Here is a 20,619-nt window from a genome sequence, read left to right on the forward strand (position 1 = left end):
GTTGATGTCATTTGCAACTTCTTTTTTCACTTCTCCTTTGGAAGCGATTGCACTGCCATGAAGAAGATTGATGGGCCGCCAACGCTGCCGGGTCAGGCCACTTGTGAAATACGTTTCCTATAAAAAGGCCAAATGCAGAACAATCCTTAGTGATGCACGTCGGACACTGCATTCGTGTCTTTGTGGCGGCCTGCGCTCTGTTTGTGTGTCTTTTAAAAGAGGTAACCGTGACATGGATTAAAATCGAAAGATGACATCAAAGGAATTTATTCTCATTTTTCTGCTCCAATGCGAAGGTAGTCCTTTTTATTTTCTTTGTTTGACCTATTTCAGGATTATTTCATTTCTTTCTTTGAGGTTGTGTAAATGTTTGCAAACGAGAACTTCTACTTTGATCTGGTCACGCTCACATCAACAAAAAATGACTAGCATTAGCAATGTTAGCGGCGCGAGCCTCACGCCAACAACGCACGACGTACGCTCATCCGAGGGGTGCATCAGGAGTCATATACAAATACAGTTGTGTTTTGAGATATTAGTAACCCGATGTTTGAGTTTGTCGAGACGCAAGCCAATTTAGCCAATTTTTTCGCTTTGATTCAAGAGCGGACACAATTATTCCAACAGGCTTCCTGCGTTTAATGACACTCCTTGTTCGAGTTTAATGTGAAAGTAAAGATTGAACAAAGAGAAATTAACGTTTCAAAGAACCACAAACTTTGATTCTCAGTGTTAGCTTAATTTTAATGCACTGTGAACCGCCACTCGCAGGCACTTCATCGTTTCCTCAGAAAAAATGACGAACAATACAACAACTTACTGAGTCATTCAGAGTTCCTGTGAAAATGTATATATATTTTTTTTTTTCATTTTAATGGGGAAGGATGGTACGAGTGTTTGGAGTTACAGTGAAGAAAACAAGTATTTGAACCCCCAGCTATATTGCAAGTTTTCCCACTTAGAAATCATGGACATGAACCTACGATGAAAATTTCAGACCCCATGACGTGATTTATAAGTGGGAGAACTTCCAATATAGCAGAGTGTTCAAATACTTATTTTCTTCCCTGTAGGTCATGCAATAAATTACACATTTACCCCGCCCATTTATCTATTTATTGACTGAGAGAAGTGCAAGCAAAAAATGTAACCTAGCTCACATAAACTTCATGTCACGACCCATCGGAACGGAGGTAGGACCCAAATGCAGGAGTACACGGGAGACGCAGAGGTAATTCGGGAAAAACGTTTATTAATCCAAGGTCGGGGATCGGGCAGGCAGTCAGGTATAGCAGCGGTAATCAGGACATCGGGCATAGAGAGCAGGTAGGAGTCGGTACACGGGAGAGCGACCAAGGAAGGCAGAAGTGTCAAGGGAGTCAGGCTTACGGGGTCGGTCGGAGAACAGGCGGAGGTCAGTACACACAGGAATACGATCAGAGATACAGGGGTGCTCGAACGGGGCATGAACCTCAACGATCTGGTGGAGGACCAGTCATCACCGGGTCCTATAAGTACCGGGCGTAATCAGCCGAAACAAGGTGCAGGTGTGTGCCGACTAGTTGGCTGGCCACGCCCAGCCTGGGCAGGATGGCAGGAGCATGACACTTCACAACATCCAGTCCCCATCAGTTGTCATGGCTACTCATGGGTCCTATAAATGTGAACATTGGGAGGGTTCGAGTGCAAGTATCTAAAATATTAGTTTTGTCCTGGTGGAACTCTGGGATATTTACTGATCTCTAAAATACTGTTAAAAAGAATATCAATTGCGCATAACTGTGAAATTTTATTCTGTGTCTCCGAATGGCAGCATGTACAAAGTAAAAACGAGCGTTGAACCCAAAACTGCGATCCAACCTATAGTGACAAAATTGTGCCGCTGAGCAGAGCGAATATTGCGTACTAGTAAAATGAGCCGAGGTACCACAATGGCATTGGTTAGTGCCAACAGCTTTAGCGCGCGAACTTACCTTGTAGTGTTGTCTTGCAGGCATAAGAGGCCAGACCATCGAGATCTTCGCCAGAGCCGGGGATGTGGCCACTCTGCCCTGCCTGCGTTCGTCCTGCTCCCGCTTGGCCTGGTTGTACAGTCGGGACGAAGGCAACGTGCTACGCGAGGTGAAAGACGGACAAGTGCAGGCGAGCTCGGACAGAAGTCAACGCCTCAGCCTCAACGACGACTGCTCGTTGATGATTGCCCAAGTGACAGGGGAGGATGCTGGTTCTTTCACTTGTCTTCAAGATGGAAGTCTGGTCGTCACAGTTTTGCTGTCAGTGATGACTCGTGAGTCGGCTGCTATTGTACATTTCATCAACGTCACACAACCATGCATCCAGATGGCAAAGACCAAGGCGATATGCGGTGTCATTTGACCAAAGTATGAGAAAACAGATGAAGTGGCTTGAGAGCAGATTGGAGCTTTCTTCTCGACTGTCCTTATTTAAATGTGTAGACTGCTCGATGTATTTACGTGCTTTGAAGGGAGGAGAAAGGTTGTGAATCAGATCCTGCTATCTTGCGGTGGATAGAGAATGAAGCTGTCGTGGTGGTGGAGCTAAACCAGAAGCAGAAGGTTTCGATTTACAGGTCGATCTACGTACGGTGAATAAAATAAGTATTTGAACACCCTGCTATATTGCAAGTTCTCCCACTTAGAAGTCGTGGAGGGTTCTGATTTTTTTTCATCGAGGGTGCATGTCCACTATGAGAGAGATAATCGAAAAAGACAAATGCAGAAATCCCAATGTATGATTTTTTAACGATTTATTTGTGTGATACAGCTGCAAATAAGTCTTTGAACACCTGTCTATCAGCTAGAATTCTGACCCTCAAAGACCTGTTAGTCCGCCTTTAAAAGTCCACCTCCACTCCATGTATTAACCTGAATCAGATGCACATGTGTGAGGTCGTTAGCTGCATAAAGACACCTGTCTACCCCATACAATCAGTAAGACTCAAACTTGTAACATGGCCAAGACCAAAGAGCTGTCCAAAGACACCAGAGACAAAATTGTACAACTCCAGACGGCTGGAAAGGGCTACAGAGAAATTGCCAAGCACCTTGGTGAAAAAAGGTCCACTGTTGGGGCAATTATTAGAAAATGGAAGAAGCTAAACATGACGGTCAATCTCAATCGGAGTGGAGCCCCATGCAAGATATCACCTCGTGGGACGTCAATGATCCATAGAAAGGTGAGGAATCAGCCCAGGACTACACGACAGGACTTGGTCAATGACCTGAAAAGAGCTGGGACCACCGTTTCCAAGGTGACTGTTGGTAATACACTAAGACGTCATGGTTTGAAATCATGCATGGCACGGAAGGTTCCCCTGCTTAAACCAGCACATGTCAATGCCCCTCTTAAGTTTGCCAATGACCATTTGGATAATACAGAGGAACCATGGGAGAAAGTTTTATGGTCAGATGAGACCAAAACGGAACTTTTTGGTCATAAGTCCACTAACCGTGTTTGGAGGAGGACGAATGATGAGTTCCATCCCAAGAACACCATCCCTACTGTGAAGCATGGGGGTGGTAGCATCATGCTTTGGGGGTGTTTTTCTGCACATGGGACAGGACGACTGCACTGTATTAAGGAGAAGATGACCGTGGCCATGTGTTGTGAGATTTTGGGGAACAACCTCCTTCCCTCAGTCAGAGCATTGAAGACAGGTCGTAGCTGGGTCTTTCAACATGACAATGACCCGAAGCACACAGACAGAAAAACCAAGGAGTGGCTCCGTAAGAAGCATATCAAGGTTCTGGTGTGGCCTAGCCAGTCTCCAGACCTAAACCCAATAGAAAATATTTGGAGGGAGCTGTAATTCCGTGTTTCTCAGCGACAGCCCAGAAACCTGTCTGATCCAGAGAAGATCTGTGTGGAGGAGTGGGCCAGAATCCCTCCTGCAGTGTGTCCCAACCTGGTGAACAACTACAGGAAACGTTTGACCTCTGTAATTGCAAACAAAGGCTACTATACCAAACATTAAAATTGTTTTCTCAGGTGTTCAAATACTTATTTGCAGCTGTATCAGACAAATAAATCGTTAAAAAAAAAATAGCATTTTTCTTTTTAGATTATCTCTCTCACAGTGGACATGCACCTACGATGAAAATATCAGACACCTCTGTGATTTCTAAGTGGGAGAACTTGCAATATAGCAGGGTGTTCAAATACTTATTTTCGTCACTGTACTTACCCTTAGCTGTGGTCAAGAGTTGTATGCCATGATTGACAAACAAGATAGCAGATACAAGTGGCCGAAACGAGTTTCCTTCGCAGGGTGTTCAGACTTGGCGGAGGGCATTCTGGGCTTCCCTGGTCCTGCCCCCACCCTGGGATAAGTGGAAGAAAATGGAATATGCATTCCTGTGCATCCACTGTGATTTAACCCAGATTGCAGCATGATGGAGCATTCGGTTAGACCATTGGTCTCACAGTTCTGAGAACTGGGGTTCAAATCCTGGCCCCTACCTGGGTGGAGTATTCATGTTCTCCCTGTGCCTGCGTGGGTTATGTCCCGCCACTCTGGTTTCCTCCCACATCCCAAAAACTTGCATTAATTGGAAACACTAAATTGCCCCGAAGGTGTGATTGTAAATGGTTGCTTGTTTCTATGTGGCCTGCGATTAGCAGGGTGTATTTTGACCCCTCCCTAACAACAGTTGGGAAAATTTCCAGCACTCCTGCAAACCTTGTGAGGATAAGCAGTTCTGAAAATAGATAGATAGATAGATAGATAGATAGATAGATAGATAGATAGATAGATAGATAGATAGATAGATAGATAGATAGATAGATAGATAGATAGATAGATAGATAGATAGATAGATAGATAGATAGATAGATAGATAGATAGATAGATAGATAGATAGATAGATAGATAGATAGATAGATAGATAGATAGATAGATAGATAGATGAAGGGTTCCCCAGATGAGAAGCGGTATTTTCAAAAGTCAGCCTTGGTGGCAGAACAAAATTTTTATGCGTGTGAGGTGTTCTGTGTTGTGATGATTGGAGCAGAGCGCAACACACACTGTATGACCAAGAAATTGTTGATTTTTTGTGATTTTTTTGTGAAATCATGATGTTTGTCATTGGTACCAGGTTTCATGTATCTCACCGGTTTCCTTCTTCCCTGCAGTGACAATTTCGTCTCTTCCTGTCTCTGATCCTATGGGAAAGAATAAAGTGGTCTTGAAGTGTTCTCTGACCTGCTACCCGGCTCCGATGTGTATTTGCCGACCAGGGAGGCTACGCTGGATGGATGAGGAAGGCGGAGAGCTTCGCCCGAGAACCATCAAACAGAATAACTGCGTGTCCATCTTGAAAATATTTCCCATTGACGTCAAGAGGAAGTACACGTGTCAATACATTAGACGAAACGATGTCTGGGTCCAGGCCCAATACAGAGCTTCAGAAGAACCTGGAGATCCGCCGCCTGGCTACATCCGGCACATCAATATAATTCGGGTGACTTTTTCAGTCTTGCTGCTGGTCATCGCCGTTGTGGCCATTGTCCTCATCAAGATGAAGTTGAGAAGAAATGCAGCCCAGTAGTTAGAATAAGTAGAACCCTTCCAGGAATCCATTTTTACCAAAATAGGCTGCGGGGAATCGAGATATGCTTCTTAAATATTGGAATTGTTAAATTTTATTCCCTTGGCTACTCGTGCTGTAATGAAACATCCATTCATCCATTTTCTACCGCTTCTCCGCGTCGCGTCATGGGGGAGGTTTCTTCAACAGGGATACCCAGACTTCCCTTTCCCCAGCCACTTCTTCCACCTCTTCTGAAGTGATCCCAAGGTGTTCCCAGGCCAGCTGAGAGACATAGTCTCTCCAGCATGTCTTGGGTAATCCCCGGGGTCTCTTTCCGGTGTCCCAGCCACCTCATCTGGCTCCTCTCAATTCGGATGAGCAGCGGCTCGACATTGCGCCCCTCCCGGGTGACCGAGTTTCTCACCCTATCGCTAAGAGAGAGCCCAGACACACTGCGCAGGAAACTCATTTCGGCCGCTTGTATCCAGGATCTTGTCCTTTCGGTCACGACCCGCAGCTCATGCCCATGGGTGAGGGTAGGAACGTTGATCAACTGGTAAATTGAGAGCTTCGCCTTTCGACTTAGCTCCCTCTTTACCAAAACGGACCGATACAAAGTATGCATCACTGCAGATTCTGCAGCAATCCGTCTGTTGATCTCCCGCTCCATTCTTCCCTCACTTGTGAACAAGACCCCAAGATACTTAAACTCGTCCACTTGGAGCAGGATCTCATGCCCGACCCAGAGAGGCCACGCCAACCTTTTCCGACTTTGGACCAAGGTCTCAGATTTGGAGGTGCTGATTCTCATCCCAGCTGCTTCACACTCAGCTGTGAATCGCTCCAGTGAGACTTGAAGAGCACAGCTTGATGACGCCAACAGAACTACATCATCTGCAAAGAGCAGAGATGCGATGCTGAGGCCACCAAACCGGACACATTCTACGCATCGGCTGTACCTAGAGATTCTGTCCATAAAAGTTATGAACAAAATCGGTGACAAAGGGCAGCCTTGGTGGAGTCCAACTCTCACCGGAAATGAGTCTGACTAATTGCCGGCAATGTGGACAAAACTGACACCGGTCGTACAGGGACCAAACAGCCCGTATCAGGGGGTTCGGTACCTCATACTCCAGTAGATCCCCCGACAAGACTCTCTGAGGGAGATGGTCAAACGCCTTCTCCACATCCATAAAACACATGTAGACTGGTTGGACTATCTCCCATGTAACCTTGAGGATCCTCCCGAGAGTGTAGAGCTGGACCATTGTTCCACGACCATGACAGAAACCACATTGCTCCTCCTGAATCTGAGTTTCAACTTCCCGACGGACCCTCCTCTCCAGCATCCCTGATTGGACCTTACCAGGGAGGCTAAGGAGTGTAATCCCCCTATAGTTGGAACACACCCTCTGGTTCCCCTTCTTACAAAGGGGGGCCACCACCCCAATCTGCCAATTCAGAGGCACTGTCCCTGATGTCCAAGCAATGTTGCAGAGGCGTGTAAACCAGGACAGCCCCACAACTTCCAGAGCCTGCCACCAAAGAGCTTTTTAACCACCTAGGTGACCTCAACCCCAGAGAAAAAAGAGCCTGCTTCAGAGAACCCAGACTCAGATTCCTCATGTTGGTGGAATTGAGGAGGTCTTCGAAGTATTCTCCCCACCGACTCGCAATATCTGGAGTTGAGGTCAGCAGTTGCCCCATCCCCACTATACACAGTGTTGACGGTGCACAGCTCCCCCCTCCTGAGTCGCTGGACTGTGGACCAGAATTTCCTCGAAGACATCTTGAAGTCGTTATAATGTGTCATTAAACTACAACTGGTCTCATGACAAACGTCTTTGTGTCACAGTTCCTGTCTATCATGCTTCACTTCCTGTCTGTGGCAATCTCACAACATCTTTTAAGAATCCTACCTAGACCAAAATAAATCACGTCAAATCTATTAAAAAAAAGGAGCTTTTAGAGAGAGGAAGTAAAAATAAACAGCTGAGATAATGTACAAATCTGCACAATTTCTTATAGCTATGGTCAGAATCAACCACATAATATTAAAACATGTTGAATGGGAAGCAGAACAAACTTGGTACCATTTAAAGCTCCTCTGATCAAACTTAAAATATGTTAAATATCTATCCATCCATTTTCTTTGCCGCTCGTATGCTCACCAGGGTCGCGGGGAATATTGGAGCCTATGCCAGCTGCCAATGGGCAGGAGGCCGGGTACACCCTGAACTGGTTGCCAGCCAATCGCAGGGCATTGTTGGACTTGGTACAAACAACGTACATGATGTTGATGTCATTTGCAACTTTTTTTTTTCACTTCTCCTTTGGAAGCGATTGCACCGCCGTGAAGAAGATTGATGGGCCGCCAACGCTGCCGGGTCAGGCCACTTGTGAAATGCGTTTCCTATAGAAAGGCCAAATGCAGAACAATCCTTAGTGATGCACGTCGGACACTGCATTCGTGTCTTTGTGGCGGCCTGCGCTCTGTTTGTGCGTCTTTTAAAAGAGGAAACTGTGATATGGATTAAAATCAAAAGATGACCACAAAGGAATTTATTCTCATTTTTCTCCTTCAATGCGAAGGTAATCCTTTTTATTATTGTTTTTTGCTTGTTTGTTTGACCTATTTTAGGATTATTTCATTTCTTTCTTTGAAGTTGTGTAAATGTTTGCAAACGGGAACTTTTACTTTGCTCTGCTCATGTTTACATAGACAACAATGACTAGCATTAACAATTTTGGTGGCACAACAAGCCTCACGCCAACAACGCACGTCGTATGCTCATCCGAGGGGTGCACAAGTCATACACAAGTACAGTTGTGTTTTGAAATATTAATAACCCAATGTCCGAGTTTGTCGAGGCGCAAGCCAATTTAGTATAATTATAATGTAATTATACTAAATTATGTACGCTTTGATTCAAAAGCGTACATAATTATTCCAAGTATGGGCTTCAAACCTTTAATGTCATTCCTCGTTTGGGTTTAATGTTAAAGAAAAGATTGAATTAAGAGTTGATTTTTAGTGCCTTAGTTTAATTTGAATGCATTCTCAGCCGCCACACTCGCAGCCACTTAGTCGTTTCCTCAGATAAAATGCCGAACAATACAGAAGATTAGTTTGTCACTCAGTTCTTGAGAATGTTTTTTTTTTTTTTTTTTTTTTTTTTTTCATTTTAATGGTGAAAGAGGGTACGAGTGTTTGGAATTAGGTCATGGACTAAATGACACTTTTAGCTCCGGCCGATTTATTTATAGACAGTGAAGTCCACGCAAAATTGTAATCTACCTCATGAGAGGGCAACAATGACCAAGAACTTCACAACGTCCAGTCCCCATCAGTTCTCATGGTTACCTTGCAGTGAGTCCGCAAGGTGGGCCACCGTAGTTATGGATATGGATTTTCCATTTTTTTTTTTCTGTCCATGGACAGGTGTCCCTTCTAATCACGAATCCTATAAAACTGAACGTTGGGAAATTACTCTCACTGGGTTCTAGTGCAGGTACTTAAAATATCAGTTTTGTCCTGGTGGAACGCTAGGATATTTACCGCTCTCTTAAATACTGTTAAAAAGAGTATCAATTCCGCATAACTGTGAAATTTTATTCTGTGTCTCCGAATGGCAGCATGTACAAAGTAAAAACGAGCGTTGAACCCAAAACTGCGATCCAACCTATAGTGACAAAATTGTGCCGCTGAGCAGAGCGAATATTGCGTACTAGTAAAATGAGCCGAGGTACCACAATGGCATTGGTTAGTGCCAACAGCTTTAGCGCGCGAACTTACCTTGTAGTGTTGTCTTGCAGGCATAAGAGGCCAGACCATCGAGATCTTCGCCAGAGCCGGGGATGTGGCCACTCTGCCCTGCCTGCGTTCGTCCTGCTCCCGCTTGGCCTGGTTGTACAGTCGGGACGAAGGCAACGTGCTACGCGAGGTGAAAGACGGACAAGTGCAGGCGAGCTCGGACAGAAGTCAACGCCTCAGCCTCAACGACGACTGCTCGTTGATGATTGCCCAAGTGACAGGGGAGGATGCTGGTTCTTTCACTTGTCTTCAAGATGGAAGTCTGGTCGTCACAGTTTTCCTGTCAGTGATGACGCGTGAGTGGTCTGCTATTGTATTTTATTCATCAACGTCACACAACCATGCACCCAGATGGCAAAGGCCAAGGCGATCTGCGGTGTCATTTGACCAAAGCATGAGAAGACAGATGAAGTGGCTTGAAAGGAGATTGGAGCTTTCTTCTCTACTTATTTAAATGTGTAGACTGCTCGATGTTTTTATGTGAGATAAATTGCTTGAAGAGAAAGGTTGCAAAACAGATCCTGGTATCTTGCCGGAAATGGCGAGTGGAGCTCTCCGTCTGTCGTGGCGGTGGAGCTAAACCAAAAGCAGAAGGTTTCGATTTACAGATCGATCTACATACTTACCCTCAGCTGTGGTCAAGAGTTGTGTGTCATGATTGAAAAACAAGATAGCAGATAGTAGTGGCCGAAACGAGTTTCCTTCGCAGGGTGTTCAGGCTTGGGGGAGGGCAGTCCGGGGTTCCCTGGTGCAACCCCCTTTGACCCACCCTTGGATGGGTGGAAGAAACTGGATGGATATGGATTCCTGTACATTCACTGTGATGTATTCATACATCCATTTTCTTAGCCGCTTATCCTCACAAGCGTCGTGGGGAATGCTGAAGCCTATCCCAGATGTCAACGGGCAGGAGGTGGGGTACACCCTGAACTGGTTGCCAGCCATTCAGATAGCACATGGAGACAAACAGCTGCACTCACAATCACACCTCGGGGCAATTCAGAGTGTCCAATTAATGTTGCAAGTTTTTGGGATGTGGGAGGAAACCGGAGTGGCAGCTAATCCACCGTCCCACCTTTAAAATTTTATTTTACATAAAATAGGGGAGCATTTGGTTAAATCATTGGCCTCACAGTTCGAAGAACGTGGGTTAAAATCCCAGCCCCACCTGGGTGGAGTTTGCATATTGTCCCCGTGCTTGCGTGGGTTTTGTCCCGCCACTCTTGTTTCCTCCCACATCCCAAAAACTTGCATTAATTGGAAACACTAAATTGCCCCTAAGGTGTGATTTTGAATGGTTGCTTGTTTCTATGTGGCCTGCGATTGGCTGACACCCAGTTCAGGGTGTGCCTTGACGCCTCCACGATAACAGCTGGGATGAGCTCCAGCACTCCTGGGACTCTTGTGTGGATAAGCGGGTCAGAAAATGGAGAGACGGACAGACAGATAGGTTGATGGATAGATAGATGAATGAATGAAGGGTTCCCCAGATGAGAAGCGGTATTTTCAAAAGTCAGCCTTGGTGGCAGAAGAAAATTTTTATGCGTGTGAGGTGTTCTGTGTTGAGATGATTGGAGCAGAGTGCAACACACACTGTATGACCAAGAAATTGTTGATTTTTTGTGATTTTTTTGTGAAATCCTGATGTTTATCATTGGTACCAGGTTTCATGTATCTCACCAGTTTCCTTCTTCCCCGCAGTGACGATGTCGTCTCCTCCAGTCTCTTATCCTATGGGAAAGGATAAAGTGGTCCTGAATTGTTCTTTGGCCTGCTACCCTCGTGTAACATGTATTTTCCGACCAGGGACTTTTCGCTGGATGGATGAGGAAGGTGGGGAGGTTCCCCATAGAAGCATCAACCCGAAAAACCGCGTGTCCATCTTGGAAATATTTCCTGTTGACCACAAGAAGTACACGTGTCAATACATAAGCGAAAATATTGTCCAGGTCCAGGCCCAGTACAGAGCTGCAGAAGAACCTGGAGATCCGTCGCCTGGCCACACCCGGCTCATCAATATAATTCGGCTGACCTTTTCGGTCTTGTTGGTGATCGTTGCCGTTGTGGCCGTTGTCCTCATCATGATGAAGTCGAGAAGAAACGCAGCCCAGTAGTTAGAACCAGTTAGAACCAGCAGAACCCTTCCAGCGATCCATTTTTGCCAAAATAGACTGCATTGAATCGAAATGTGCTTCCTAAATATTGCAATTATTAAATCTTATTCCTTTGTCTACTCATGCTATAATGAAACATTTATGTCATTAAACTACAACTGGTCTCATGACGAACGTCTTTGTGTCCATCATTCTTCACTTCCTGTTGGTCTTAATCTCAGGACAACTTTTAAAAATCCTACCAAGAACAAGCTAAATCACATCAAATCTTTTTTTCTACCCGCCATATATATGACCGTGACTTGTCCAATTAAATTTTCTTTTAAAAAAAAAAAAATACATTTTAGAGACAGGAAGTAAAAATAAACAGCTGAGACAGGGTTTAGCACAAGTCTGCACAGATTCTTATAACATTGGTGTGGCTGTGGTCAGAATAAACGATATAAATAATATTAAAACATGTTGACTGGAAGCCAGCACAAACTTGCCACCTTTTCATGGTCAAGTATCATCCCTATAAACATTCTAAAATAGATATTGAAATGAAAAAATACAGTTAACATTATTCACTTCAATGTCCATACGGAAAAATTAATATGAGCAGAGAGCGCGTCATCCATGCGCAAAGTTGCGGAAGTGTCATTCGACATCCAATTGGTCGCCACATTGGCTGCATCTCCTGTCCGTGATGTCACCCCAAACATTCGCCATTGAAAACCCGCTGTGGCCCTTGCTGTGGGAGACGAACACGCCCCTTCTGACACGGAAGCTCTTTTCGAAGAGAACACCACGCACCCAAGTGAAGTTACCAGGGCAATATTACGCGCTCGTTTTTAGCCATATTTAGATGATATGCGGATCACTTCCAACTAACAGACTCCCAAACAGTATGTATGAGCCAGCCCGGCCAAGCCACGCTCGTCCACAAGGCACGACGCGGAAGCCTTCACCGGTGAGAACAATGTGGCAGCCTTTGCCGGCGAGCCTGATGCGGAAGCCATCCAACATGCACATCGACACATTTAGCACCCCTGTCATACAAACATGGATCTTTTGTTATGTTATGAGAGACTTATTACGTGGTAGCCCCCAAACTATAATTTTTTTAGTAGCTGTATACTCACCTACCCGTCATTTGGAACCCACAAAGCTCTCATCCTTTGCACCTGTGCAATCAATTTTTCACGACGAACCGTGTCTCTTGGAAAGTTCTGAAGGGTAAATCCATCCGCCCGAGTGTTCAAACAATATCCAGCAATTCATCGAGCCGGCATTTTGGCTAACACGAAGGAACAACGACCTACCTTCCCGGAGGTAAAACTAATAGAAACAAACGAGTTCGCTAGAGGGCGCTCCTGCCTCGTACATCACTTCCTGCTTCTTCTCGAAAACAAATCCCTCGAGAGAATTTTCATGGCGGGAATTACAAAAAGCCACATTCGTCAAAATCATGTTTTGTGGTGAAAAAAAACGGATGGGTCCATATCGGCTCCCGTTTTTTCATTAATAACGTACTAAAAATCATCCATTTCATGACACTTGACCTTTAAATTGCCTCTGATCAAACCAAAATTATGTTAAACAACTGTTTTGTAAAAAATTTTTTTTCTTAAATCATGACAGTTTGCTTTCCTATCTTCAACTTAACTTTATTGCCCTCCCAAAACAAAACTCAGCACACAGCCATTCACGTCCAAACACTGGGAACAAAAGTGAGCACACCTCTGCGGGAAAATGTCCAAATCGGTTTCCATTGGCCATTTTCCTCCCCGATGGCACTTGGTGTTAAAATGTCTCAGGTTTGAAACGGGAGCAAAAACAATTTAGTGTCTTTGCTTTCATACTGGCCACGGAAAGTTCAATCTGGCACCTTTGGTGAAAGGCCTTTCTACAGATCTGAAGAAAAAGGGAATTATAGCACTATGTTCATACAATTTACGTGACAATGATGCTATTCTTCTATTTTTTGGTTCCACTTCGGACATGATTACGCTGCAATCGACAGGAACGAAAAGGCGCCACTGCCACTGCATTTTTGTCCCCTCAGTCTGTAAGCGACGAAAGCCATTTGCATTAATTTCAATCGATGAGGTTTTAGGTAGTGTTTTGAGTTACGAACGTCTTCAAAGATCAAATTAAAATGATATCTTAAGGGACTACTCTTCCCCTCACTTACAATTTTACAGTGTGTGACCTCCAATAAACAAGGAGAAAGACTGTCTGGGGAACAAAATAAAGTTTAAAAAATGCGATTTTCCCCTACTTTGCGTTTTTTTTCCCCCCACTTTTTACAGGTGGGGCTGGTACCAATTAACTGTGAAAAACGAGGGATTACTGTATTTTTAGAAAGCAGGAATGGATTAACGACATTTCATTTTAATGGTGAGAGATGATTTTTGATATGAGTGATCGAACCCATGGCGTCTGATGGAGTAAAAGAGAGTTGTCGTGGTTTTGAAATCAGTTTCTCTCGGAACGCTCCAGAACTGATACTTGAAAGATATCTTTTAACTGGAGAAGATTAGCTGCTATCCAGGACTTCATTTCCACAGTTAAGTTAAAGAATGCCAATTGGGCTGTGCCCGTCAGAGGAAAAAAAAAACAAAACTATCTATCCATCCATTTTCCAAGGCGCTTATCCTCACAAGGGTCAAGTGTGTGCTGGAGCCTATCTAAGGTAACTTAGGGGGTAAGGCGGACTACATCCTAAACTGATCACCAGTCAATCGCAGGCCACTCGGAGTATCATAAGAGCACAAGTTTAAAAATGTTTTCTGTGTTTCTGAGTGCCAGCGTGTTGTTTTTCAGTCATTCGCGGCCAGTTCACGTAAGTCTATGCCAGGGCGGGGGATGTGGCCATTCTGCCCTGCAGGTGGTCCTCCTGCTCTGGCTTGTCCTGGTTATACAGTCGGGACCAGAGCTTGTTGGTACATGAGGCGGAGAACGGCCGAGTGCTGAAGAAGTCACCCAGAAGTCAGCGGCTCAGCCTGAACGACGACTGCACGCTGGCCATTAACTGGCTGGAGGCAGAGGATGCTGGTTTCTTTCCGTGTCAACAGGGTGAAAGGCTATCACTTGACGTTTTGCTGACGGTGATGACGTGAGCCGTCAAAATGCGTTCTTCCATGTGCAAACTTTTTGATCAGGCCCTTTGTCTTGACTCAAGTCTGTGATTTTGATGAATTTCAGAACAATCACTCTCACTTATCTCACCGGTAGCCTTCTTCCCTGCAGTGACGTCGTCATCTCCTCTGGATTCTGATCCAGTGGAAGAAGCTTGAATTCTGACCCTGCAAAACCTGTTAGTTCGCCTTTGAAAGTCCACCTCCACTCTATGTATTATCCTGTATCAGAAGCACCTGTGTGAGGTTTTTAGCTGCATAAAGACACCTGTCCACCCCATACAATCAGTAAGACTCAAACTTGTAGCGTGGCCAAGACCAAAGAGCTGTCCAAAGACACCAGAGACAAAATTGTGCAACTCCAAACGGCTGGAAAAAGCTATAGATAAATTGCCAAGTAGCTTGTTGGAAAAAAAGGTCCACTGTTGGAGCAATCATTAGAAAACGGAAGAAGCTAAACATGACGGTCAATCTCAGTCGGAGTGGAGCCCCATACAAGATATCACCTCGTGGGGTCTCAATGATTCTTAGAGAGGTGAGGAATCAACCCATGACTACACAACAGGATTTGGTCAATGACCTGAAAAGAGCTGGGACCACCGTTTCCAAGGTGACTGTGGGGAATACACTAAGACGTCATGGTTTGAAATCATGCATGGCACGGAAGGTTCCCCTGCTTAAACCAGCACATGTCAATGCCCCTCTTAAGTTTGCCAATGACCATTTGGATGATACAGAGGAACCATGGGAGAAAGTTTTATGGTCAGATGAGACCAAAACAGAACTTTTTCGTCATAAGTCCACTAACCGTGTTTGGAGGAGGACGAATGATGAGTTCCATCCCAAGAACACCATCCCTACTGTGAACCATGGGGGTGGTAGCATCATGCTTTGGGGGTGTTTTTCCTGCACACGGGACAATACCATTGCACTGTATTAAGGAGAGGATGACCGTGGCCATGTGTTGTGAGATCTTGGGGAACAACCTCCTTCCCTCAGTCAGAGCATTGAAGCTGGGTCGTGGCTGGGTCATTTAACATGACAATGACCCGAAGCACACAGCCAGGAAAACCAAGGAGTAGCTCTGTAAGAAGCATATTAAGCTTCTGGCATGGCCTAGCCAGTCTTCAGACCTACACACAATGTAAAATCTTTGGAGGGAGCTTAAACTCCGTGTTTCTCAGTGATAGTCCAGAAATAAGAAGATTGATGGGCCGCCAACGCTGCCGGGTCAGGCCACTTGTGAAATGCGTTTCCGATAAAAAGGCCAAATGCAGAACAAATCTGACTGACGCACATTGGACACTAGATTTGCGTCTTTGTGGCAGCCTGCGCTCTGTTTGTGTGTCTTTTAAAAGAGAATACTGTGATATGGATTAAAATCTAAAGATGACCACAAAGGAATTTATTCTCATTTTTCTGCTCCAATACGAAGGTAATCATCTTTTTGTTTGTTGGACCTATTTTAAGATTACTTCATTTCTTTCTTTGAAGTTGTGTAAATGTTTGCAAACAGGAACTTCTACTTTGCTCTGCTCATGGTTACATAGACAACAATGACAAGCATTAGCAATGTTTGCGGCGCAAGCCTAACGCAAACAACGCACCTCATAAGCTCATCCGAGGGGTGCATCAGGACTCATACACAAGTACAGTTGTGTTTTGAAAGATTAATAACCCAGTGTCAGAGTTTGTCGAGAAGCAAAGCCAAATTTGTCACGTCCCATCGGAACGAGAGGAGGACCCAAATGCAGGACTAGGACGATGCAAGGTAGTTCAAGGAGAAACGTTTATGCCGAGGTCGGGGATCGAGCAGGCAGTCCGGTGCAGCAGCGGTAGTTGGGATGTCGGGCGAAGAGAGCAGGTGAGTGGGCAGGCAGGAGTCGGTACACAGGGGAACAATCAAAGCAGGCAGAAGTATCAAAGGAGTCAGGCTTACAAGGGTGGTCGGAGAACAGGCGAAGGTCGGTACACACAGGTTCAATCAGGGATACCGGAGCACACGAACGGGACATGAAGATCAACGAACTGGCGCCGGCCAGTTGTCATCGCGGTCATATAAATCCACAGCATAATCAGGCTGCATGAGGCGCAGGTGTGCACCTCCCAATCAGCGCACCCGCACAGCTCGTGCTGGAGCGGCAGGATCATGACAAATTTAGCCCATTTTTTTGCTTTGATTCAAAAGCGTACATAATTATTCCAAGAACAGGCTTCAAACGTTTAATGTCATTCCTCGTTCGGGTTTCATGTTAAAGTAAAGATTGAATAAAGAGTTGATTTTTAGTGCCTTAGTTTAATTTGAATGCATTCTGAACCGCCACTCACAGCCACGTAGTCGTTTCCTCAGATAAAATGCAGAACAATTCAGCAAATTAGTTTGTCACTCAGAGTTCTTGAGAATTATTTTTTTTTTCATTTTAATGGTGAAGGATGCTACGATGGTAGTGAAGTCCACGCAAAAATGTAACCGAGCTCACCAGAGGGCAACAATGACCACAAACTTCACAACGTCCCGTCCCCATCACTTCTCATGGTTACCTTGCAGTGAGTCCGCAAGGTGGGTCACCGTAGTTATGGATATGGATTTTCCACGTTTTTTTTTTCCTGTGCGTGGACAGGTCTCACTTCTAATCATGAGTCCTATAAAACTGAACGTTGGGAAATTTCTCTCACTGGGTTCGAGTGCAAGTACCTAAAATATTAGTTTTGCCCTGGTGGAACGCTGGGATATTTACCGCTCTCTTAAATACTGTTAAAAAGAATATCAATTGTGCATAACTGTGAAATTGTGTTCTGTGTCTCCGAATGGCAGCATGTACAAAGTAAAAACGAGCGTTGAACCCAAAACTGCGATCCAACCTATAGTGACAAAATTGTGCCGCTGAGCAGAGCGAATATTGCGTACTAGTAAAATGAGCCGAGGTACCACAATGGCATTGGTTAGTGCCAACAGCTTTAGCGCGCGAACTTACCTTGTAGTGTTGTCTTGCAGGCATAAGAGGCCAGACCATCGAGATCTTCGCCAGAGCCGGGGATGTGGCCACTCTGCCCTGCCTGCGTTCGTCCTGCTCCCGCTTGGCCTGGTTGTACAGTCGGGACGAAGGCAACGTGCTACGCGAGGTGAAAGACGGACAAGTGCAGGCGAGCTCGGACAGAAGTCAACGCCTCAGCCTCAACGACGACTGCTCGTTGATGATTGCCCAAGTGACAGGGGAGGATGCTGGTTCTTTCACTTGTCTTCAAGATGGAAGTCTGGTCGTCACAGTTTTGCTGTCAGTGATGACGCGTGAGTCGGCTGCTATTGTACATTTCATCAACGTCACACAACCATGCATCCAGATGGCAAAGGCCAAGGCGATCTGCGGTGTCATTTGACCAAAGATCGGAGCTTTCTTCTCGACTGTCCTGATTTAAATGTGTAGAGTAATAGATGTATTTACTTGAGGTAGATTGCTTTGAAGGGACGGGGAAAGTTGCGAAACAGATCCTGATATCTTGCGGGAGATGGCGAGTGGAGCTCTCTGTTTGTCGTGGTGGTGGAGCTCAACCAAAAGCAGAAGGATTCGATTGACAGGTCGATATTTGTACTTACCCTAAGCTGTGGTCAAGAGTTGTGCGCTATGATTGAAAAACAAGATAGCAGATACGAGTGGACGAAACGAGTTTCCTTCGCAGGGTGTTCAGGCTTGGGGGAGGTCTGAGCTTCCCTGGTGCTGGCCCCCACCCTCGGATAAGTGGAAGAAAATGGAATATGCATTCCTGTGCAATCACTGTGATGTGCACATCTGCCCTGGTCACGTGAGATTGAAAATCCTGAATATTGAATTTGTTCAACTTTTAAGAACAAAATGTTCGTGTGTGGGTAACCCAGACTATGCTGAGTCATGACTCCGTGAATTGTGATGTAAAAAAAATGAATTTAGAATCACAAAGCGACTTGAGGAAGTGAGAAAGTGGCTGTGAATTAAACCATGTCCTGCCCAGTTGTTATTTAAAATTTTATCCATCCATCCATTTTCTTAGCCGCTTATCCTCATAAGGGTCGCAGGGAGTGCTGGAGCCTATCCCAGCTGTCAACGGGCAGGTGGTGGGGTACACCCTGTACTGGTTGCCAACCAATCGCAGGGCACATTGAGACAAACAAACAAACAAATAAATCAAATCACCCGTTCTCACATTCACACCTAAGGGCAATTTAGAGTGCCCAATTAATGTTCCATGTTTTTGGGATGTGGGAGGAAACCGGAGCACCAGCTAATCCACCGTCCCACCTTTAAAATTTTATTTTACATAAAATAGGGGAGCATTCGGTTAGATCATTGGCCTCACAGTTCTAAGAACTGGGGTTCAAATCCCAGCCCCACCTGGGTGGAGTTTGCATGTTCTCCCTGTGCCTGCGTGGGTTTTGTCCCGCCACTCTGGTTTCCTCCCACATCCCAAAAACTTGCATTAATTGGAAACACTAAATTGCCCCGAAGGTGTGATTGTGAATGGTTGCTTGTTTCTATGTGGCCTGCGATTAGCAGGGTGTATTTTGACCCCTCCCTAACAACAGTTGGGATAATTTCCAGCACTCCTGCAAATCTTGTGAGGATAAGCAGTTCTGAAAATAGATAGATAGATCGATAGATAGATAGATAGATAGATAGATAGATAGATAGATAGATAGATAGATAGATAGATAGATAGATAGATAGATAGATAGATAGATAGATAGATAGATAGATAGATAGATAGATAGATAGATAGATAGATAGATAGATAGATAGATAGATAGATAGATAGATAGATAGATAGATAGATAGTTCAACATTGGTGGCAGAACTAAATAAAATTAAATTATGTGTGTGAGGTGTTCTGTGTTGAGATGATTGGAGCAGAGCGCAACACACACTGTATGACCAATAAATTGTTGATTTTTTTCTTTTTTTTTTAATCATGATGTTTGTGATTGGTACCAGGCTTCACATATCTCACCGGTTTCCTTCTTCCCTGCAGTGACAATGTCGTCTCCTCCAGTCTCTGATCCTATGGGAAAGGACAAAGTGGTCCTGAAGTGTTCTCTGGCCTGCTACCCGGCTCCGATGTGTATTTGCCGACCAGGGAGGCTACGCTGGATGGATGGGGAAGGCGGAGAGCTTCGCGCTAGAAGCATCAGGCGTAACTGCGTGTCCATCTTGGAAATATTTCCTGTTGACCTCAAGAAGTACACGTGTCAATACATAAGCCAAAACAATGTCCAGGTCCAGGCCCAGTACAGAGCTGCAGAAGAACCTGGAGATCCGTCGCCTGGCCACACCCGGCTCATCAATATAATTCGGCTGACCTTTTCGGTCTTGTTGGTGATCGTTGCCGTTGTGGCCGTTGTCCTCATCATGATGAAGTCGAGAAGAAATGCACCCCAGTAGTTAGAACCAGTTAGAACCAGCAGAACCCTTCCAGCGATCCATTTTTGCCAAAATAGACTGTTGGGAATCGAAATGTGCTTCCTAAATATTGCAGTTATTCAATTTTATTCCTTTGACTACTCATGCTATAATGAAACATTTGTGCCATCAAACTACAACTGGTCTCATGACGAATGTCTTTGTGTCGCACTTCCTGTCCATCATTCTTCACTTCCTGTCTGTTGCCAAAAACCAAAAGCAAGCTAAATCACGTCAAATCTTTTTTTCCCGCCATAAATGTGACCTTGACTTATCCAATTCAATTTTCATTTAAAAAAACAAAAAAAACAAAAAACGTTTTAGCGACAGGAAGTAAAAAAATAAACAGCTAAGATCATATTTACGAACAACTTCTTATAACTGCAGTGTAGGTGTGGTCAGACTAAACCACATAAATGATATTAAAACATGTTGAATGGAAGGCAGCACAAAACTTGTCACCATTTAAAGTGCCTCTGATAAAACCCAAATTAATAATAATTCTTTCTTTTTATGTCATGAAAGTTTGCTTTCTTAACTGTATAAATTTAGGGCTCCTCCAAAATAAAACTCTACGCACGTCCATTCACG

The 20,619-nt window shown here is 44.8% G+C and overlaps 3 protein-coding genes across 7 annotated transcripts; all 3 read left to right on the forward strand.

The window, feature by feature from the left end:
* The first annotated feature begins 157 nt into the window (after window positions 1–157).
* On the forward strand, window positions 158–7,287 carry LOC133496825 (uncharacterized). Of its 3 annotated transcripts, none has more exons than XM_061812846.1 (3): window positions 158–296; window positions 1,994–2,287; window positions 5,152–7,287. In XM_061812846.1, the coding sequence occupies exons 1-3, from the start codon at window positions 251–253 to the stop codon at window positions 5,565–5,567; spliced, it is 756 nt and encodes a 251-aa protein (XP_061668830.1). In that variant the 5' UTR covers window positions 158–250; the 3' UTR covers window positions 5,568–7,287. The 3 variants fall into 3 exon arrangements, with proteins under 3 accessions (XP_061668830.1, XP_061668832.1, XP_061668831.1); XM_061812848.1 differs by having other exon boundaries at window positions 1,994–2,273; window positions 5,152–5,318; XM_061812847.1 differs by lacking the exon at window positions 158–296 and adding an exon at window positions 1,804–1,923.
* Window positions 7,288–7,961: 674 nt separating this feature from the next.
* On the forward strand, window positions 7,962–11,634 carry LOC133496826 (uncharacterized). Of its 2 annotated transcripts, none has more exons than XM_061812849.1 (3): window positions 7,962–8,141; window positions 9,366–9,659; window positions 11,065–11,634. In XM_061812849.1, the coding sequence occupies exons 1-3, from the start codon at window positions 8,096–8,098 to the stop codon at window positions 11,475–11,477; spliced, it is 753 nt and encodes a 250-aa protein (XP_061668833.1). In that variant the 5' UTR covers window positions 7,962–8,095; the 3' UTR covers window positions 11,478–11,634. The 2 variants fall into 2 exon arrangements, with proteins under 2 accessions (XP_061668833.1, XP_061668834.1); XM_061812850.1 differs by having other exon boundaries at window positions 11,170–11,634.
* A 4,264-nt stretch (window positions 11,635–15,898) lies between these two features.
* LOC133496573 (uncharacterized) lies at window positions 15,899–20,176 on the forward strand. Of its 2 annotated transcripts, none has more exons than XM_061812324.1 (3): window positions 15,899–16,034; window positions 17,595–17,888; window positions 19,601–20,174. In XM_061812324.1, the coding sequence occupies exons 1-3, from the start codon at window positions 15,989–15,991 to the stop codon at window positions 20,008–20,010; spliced, it is 750 nt and encodes a 249-aa protein (XP_061668308.1). In that variant the 5' UTR covers window positions 15,899–15,988; the 3' UTR covers window positions 20,011–20,174. The 2 variants fall into 2 exon arrangements, with proteins under 2 accessions (XP_061668308.1, XP_061668309.1); XM_061812325.1 differs by lacking the exon at window positions 15,899–16,034 and adding an exon at window positions 17,402–17,524 and having other exon boundaries at window positions 19,601–20,176.
* The last annotated feature ends 443 nt before the right edge of the window (window positions 20,177–20,619 follow it).

This window comes from Syngnathoides biaculeatus, chromosome 23 (assembly GCF_019802595.1).
Source record: "Syngnathoides biaculeatus isolate LvHL_M chromosome 23, ASM1980259v1, whole genome shotgun sequence".
In the NCBI taxonomy this organism is placed as follows: domain Eukaryota; kingdom Metazoa; phylum Chordata; class Actinopteri; order Syngnathiformes; family Syngnathidae; genus Syngnathoides; species Syngnathoides biaculeatus.

Coding starts and splice junctions, on each gene's coding strand:
- LOC133496826 (XM_061812849.1), top strand. CDS start 8,096: ATGACCACAAAGGAATTTATTCTCATTTTTCTCCTTCAATGCGAAG. Junction 8,142..9,365: donor TTTTCTCCTTCAATGCGAAG/GTAATCCTTTTT, acceptor GTTGTCTTGCAG/GCATAAGAGGCCAGACCATC. Junction 9,660..11,064: donor TTTCCTGTCAGTGATGACGC/GTGAGTGGTCTG, acceptor TCTTCCCCGCAG/TGACGATGTCGTCTCCTCCA.
- LOC133496825 (XM_061812846.1), top strand. CDS start 251: ATGACATCAAAGGAATTTATTCTCATTTTTCTGCTCCAATGCGAAG. Junction 297..1,993: donor TTTTCTGCTCCAATGCGAAG/GTAGTCCTTTTT, acceptor GTTGTCTTGCAG/GCATAAGAGGCCAGACCATC. Junction 2,288..5,151: donor TTTGCTGTCAGTGATGACTC/GTGAGTCGGCTG, acceptor TCTTCCCTGCAG/TGACAATTTCGTCTCTTCCT.
- LOC133496573 (XM_061812324.1), top strand. CDS start 15,989: ATGACCACAAAGGAATTTATTCTCATTTTTCTGCTCCAATACGAAG. Junction 16,035..17,594: donor TTTTCTGCTCCAATACGAAG/GTAATCATCTTT, acceptor GTTGTCTTGCAG/GCATAAGAGGCCAGACCATC. Junction 17,889..19,600: donor TTTGCTGTCAGTGATGACGC/GTGAGTCGGCTG, acceptor TCTTCCCTGCAG/TGACAATGTCGTCTCCTCCA.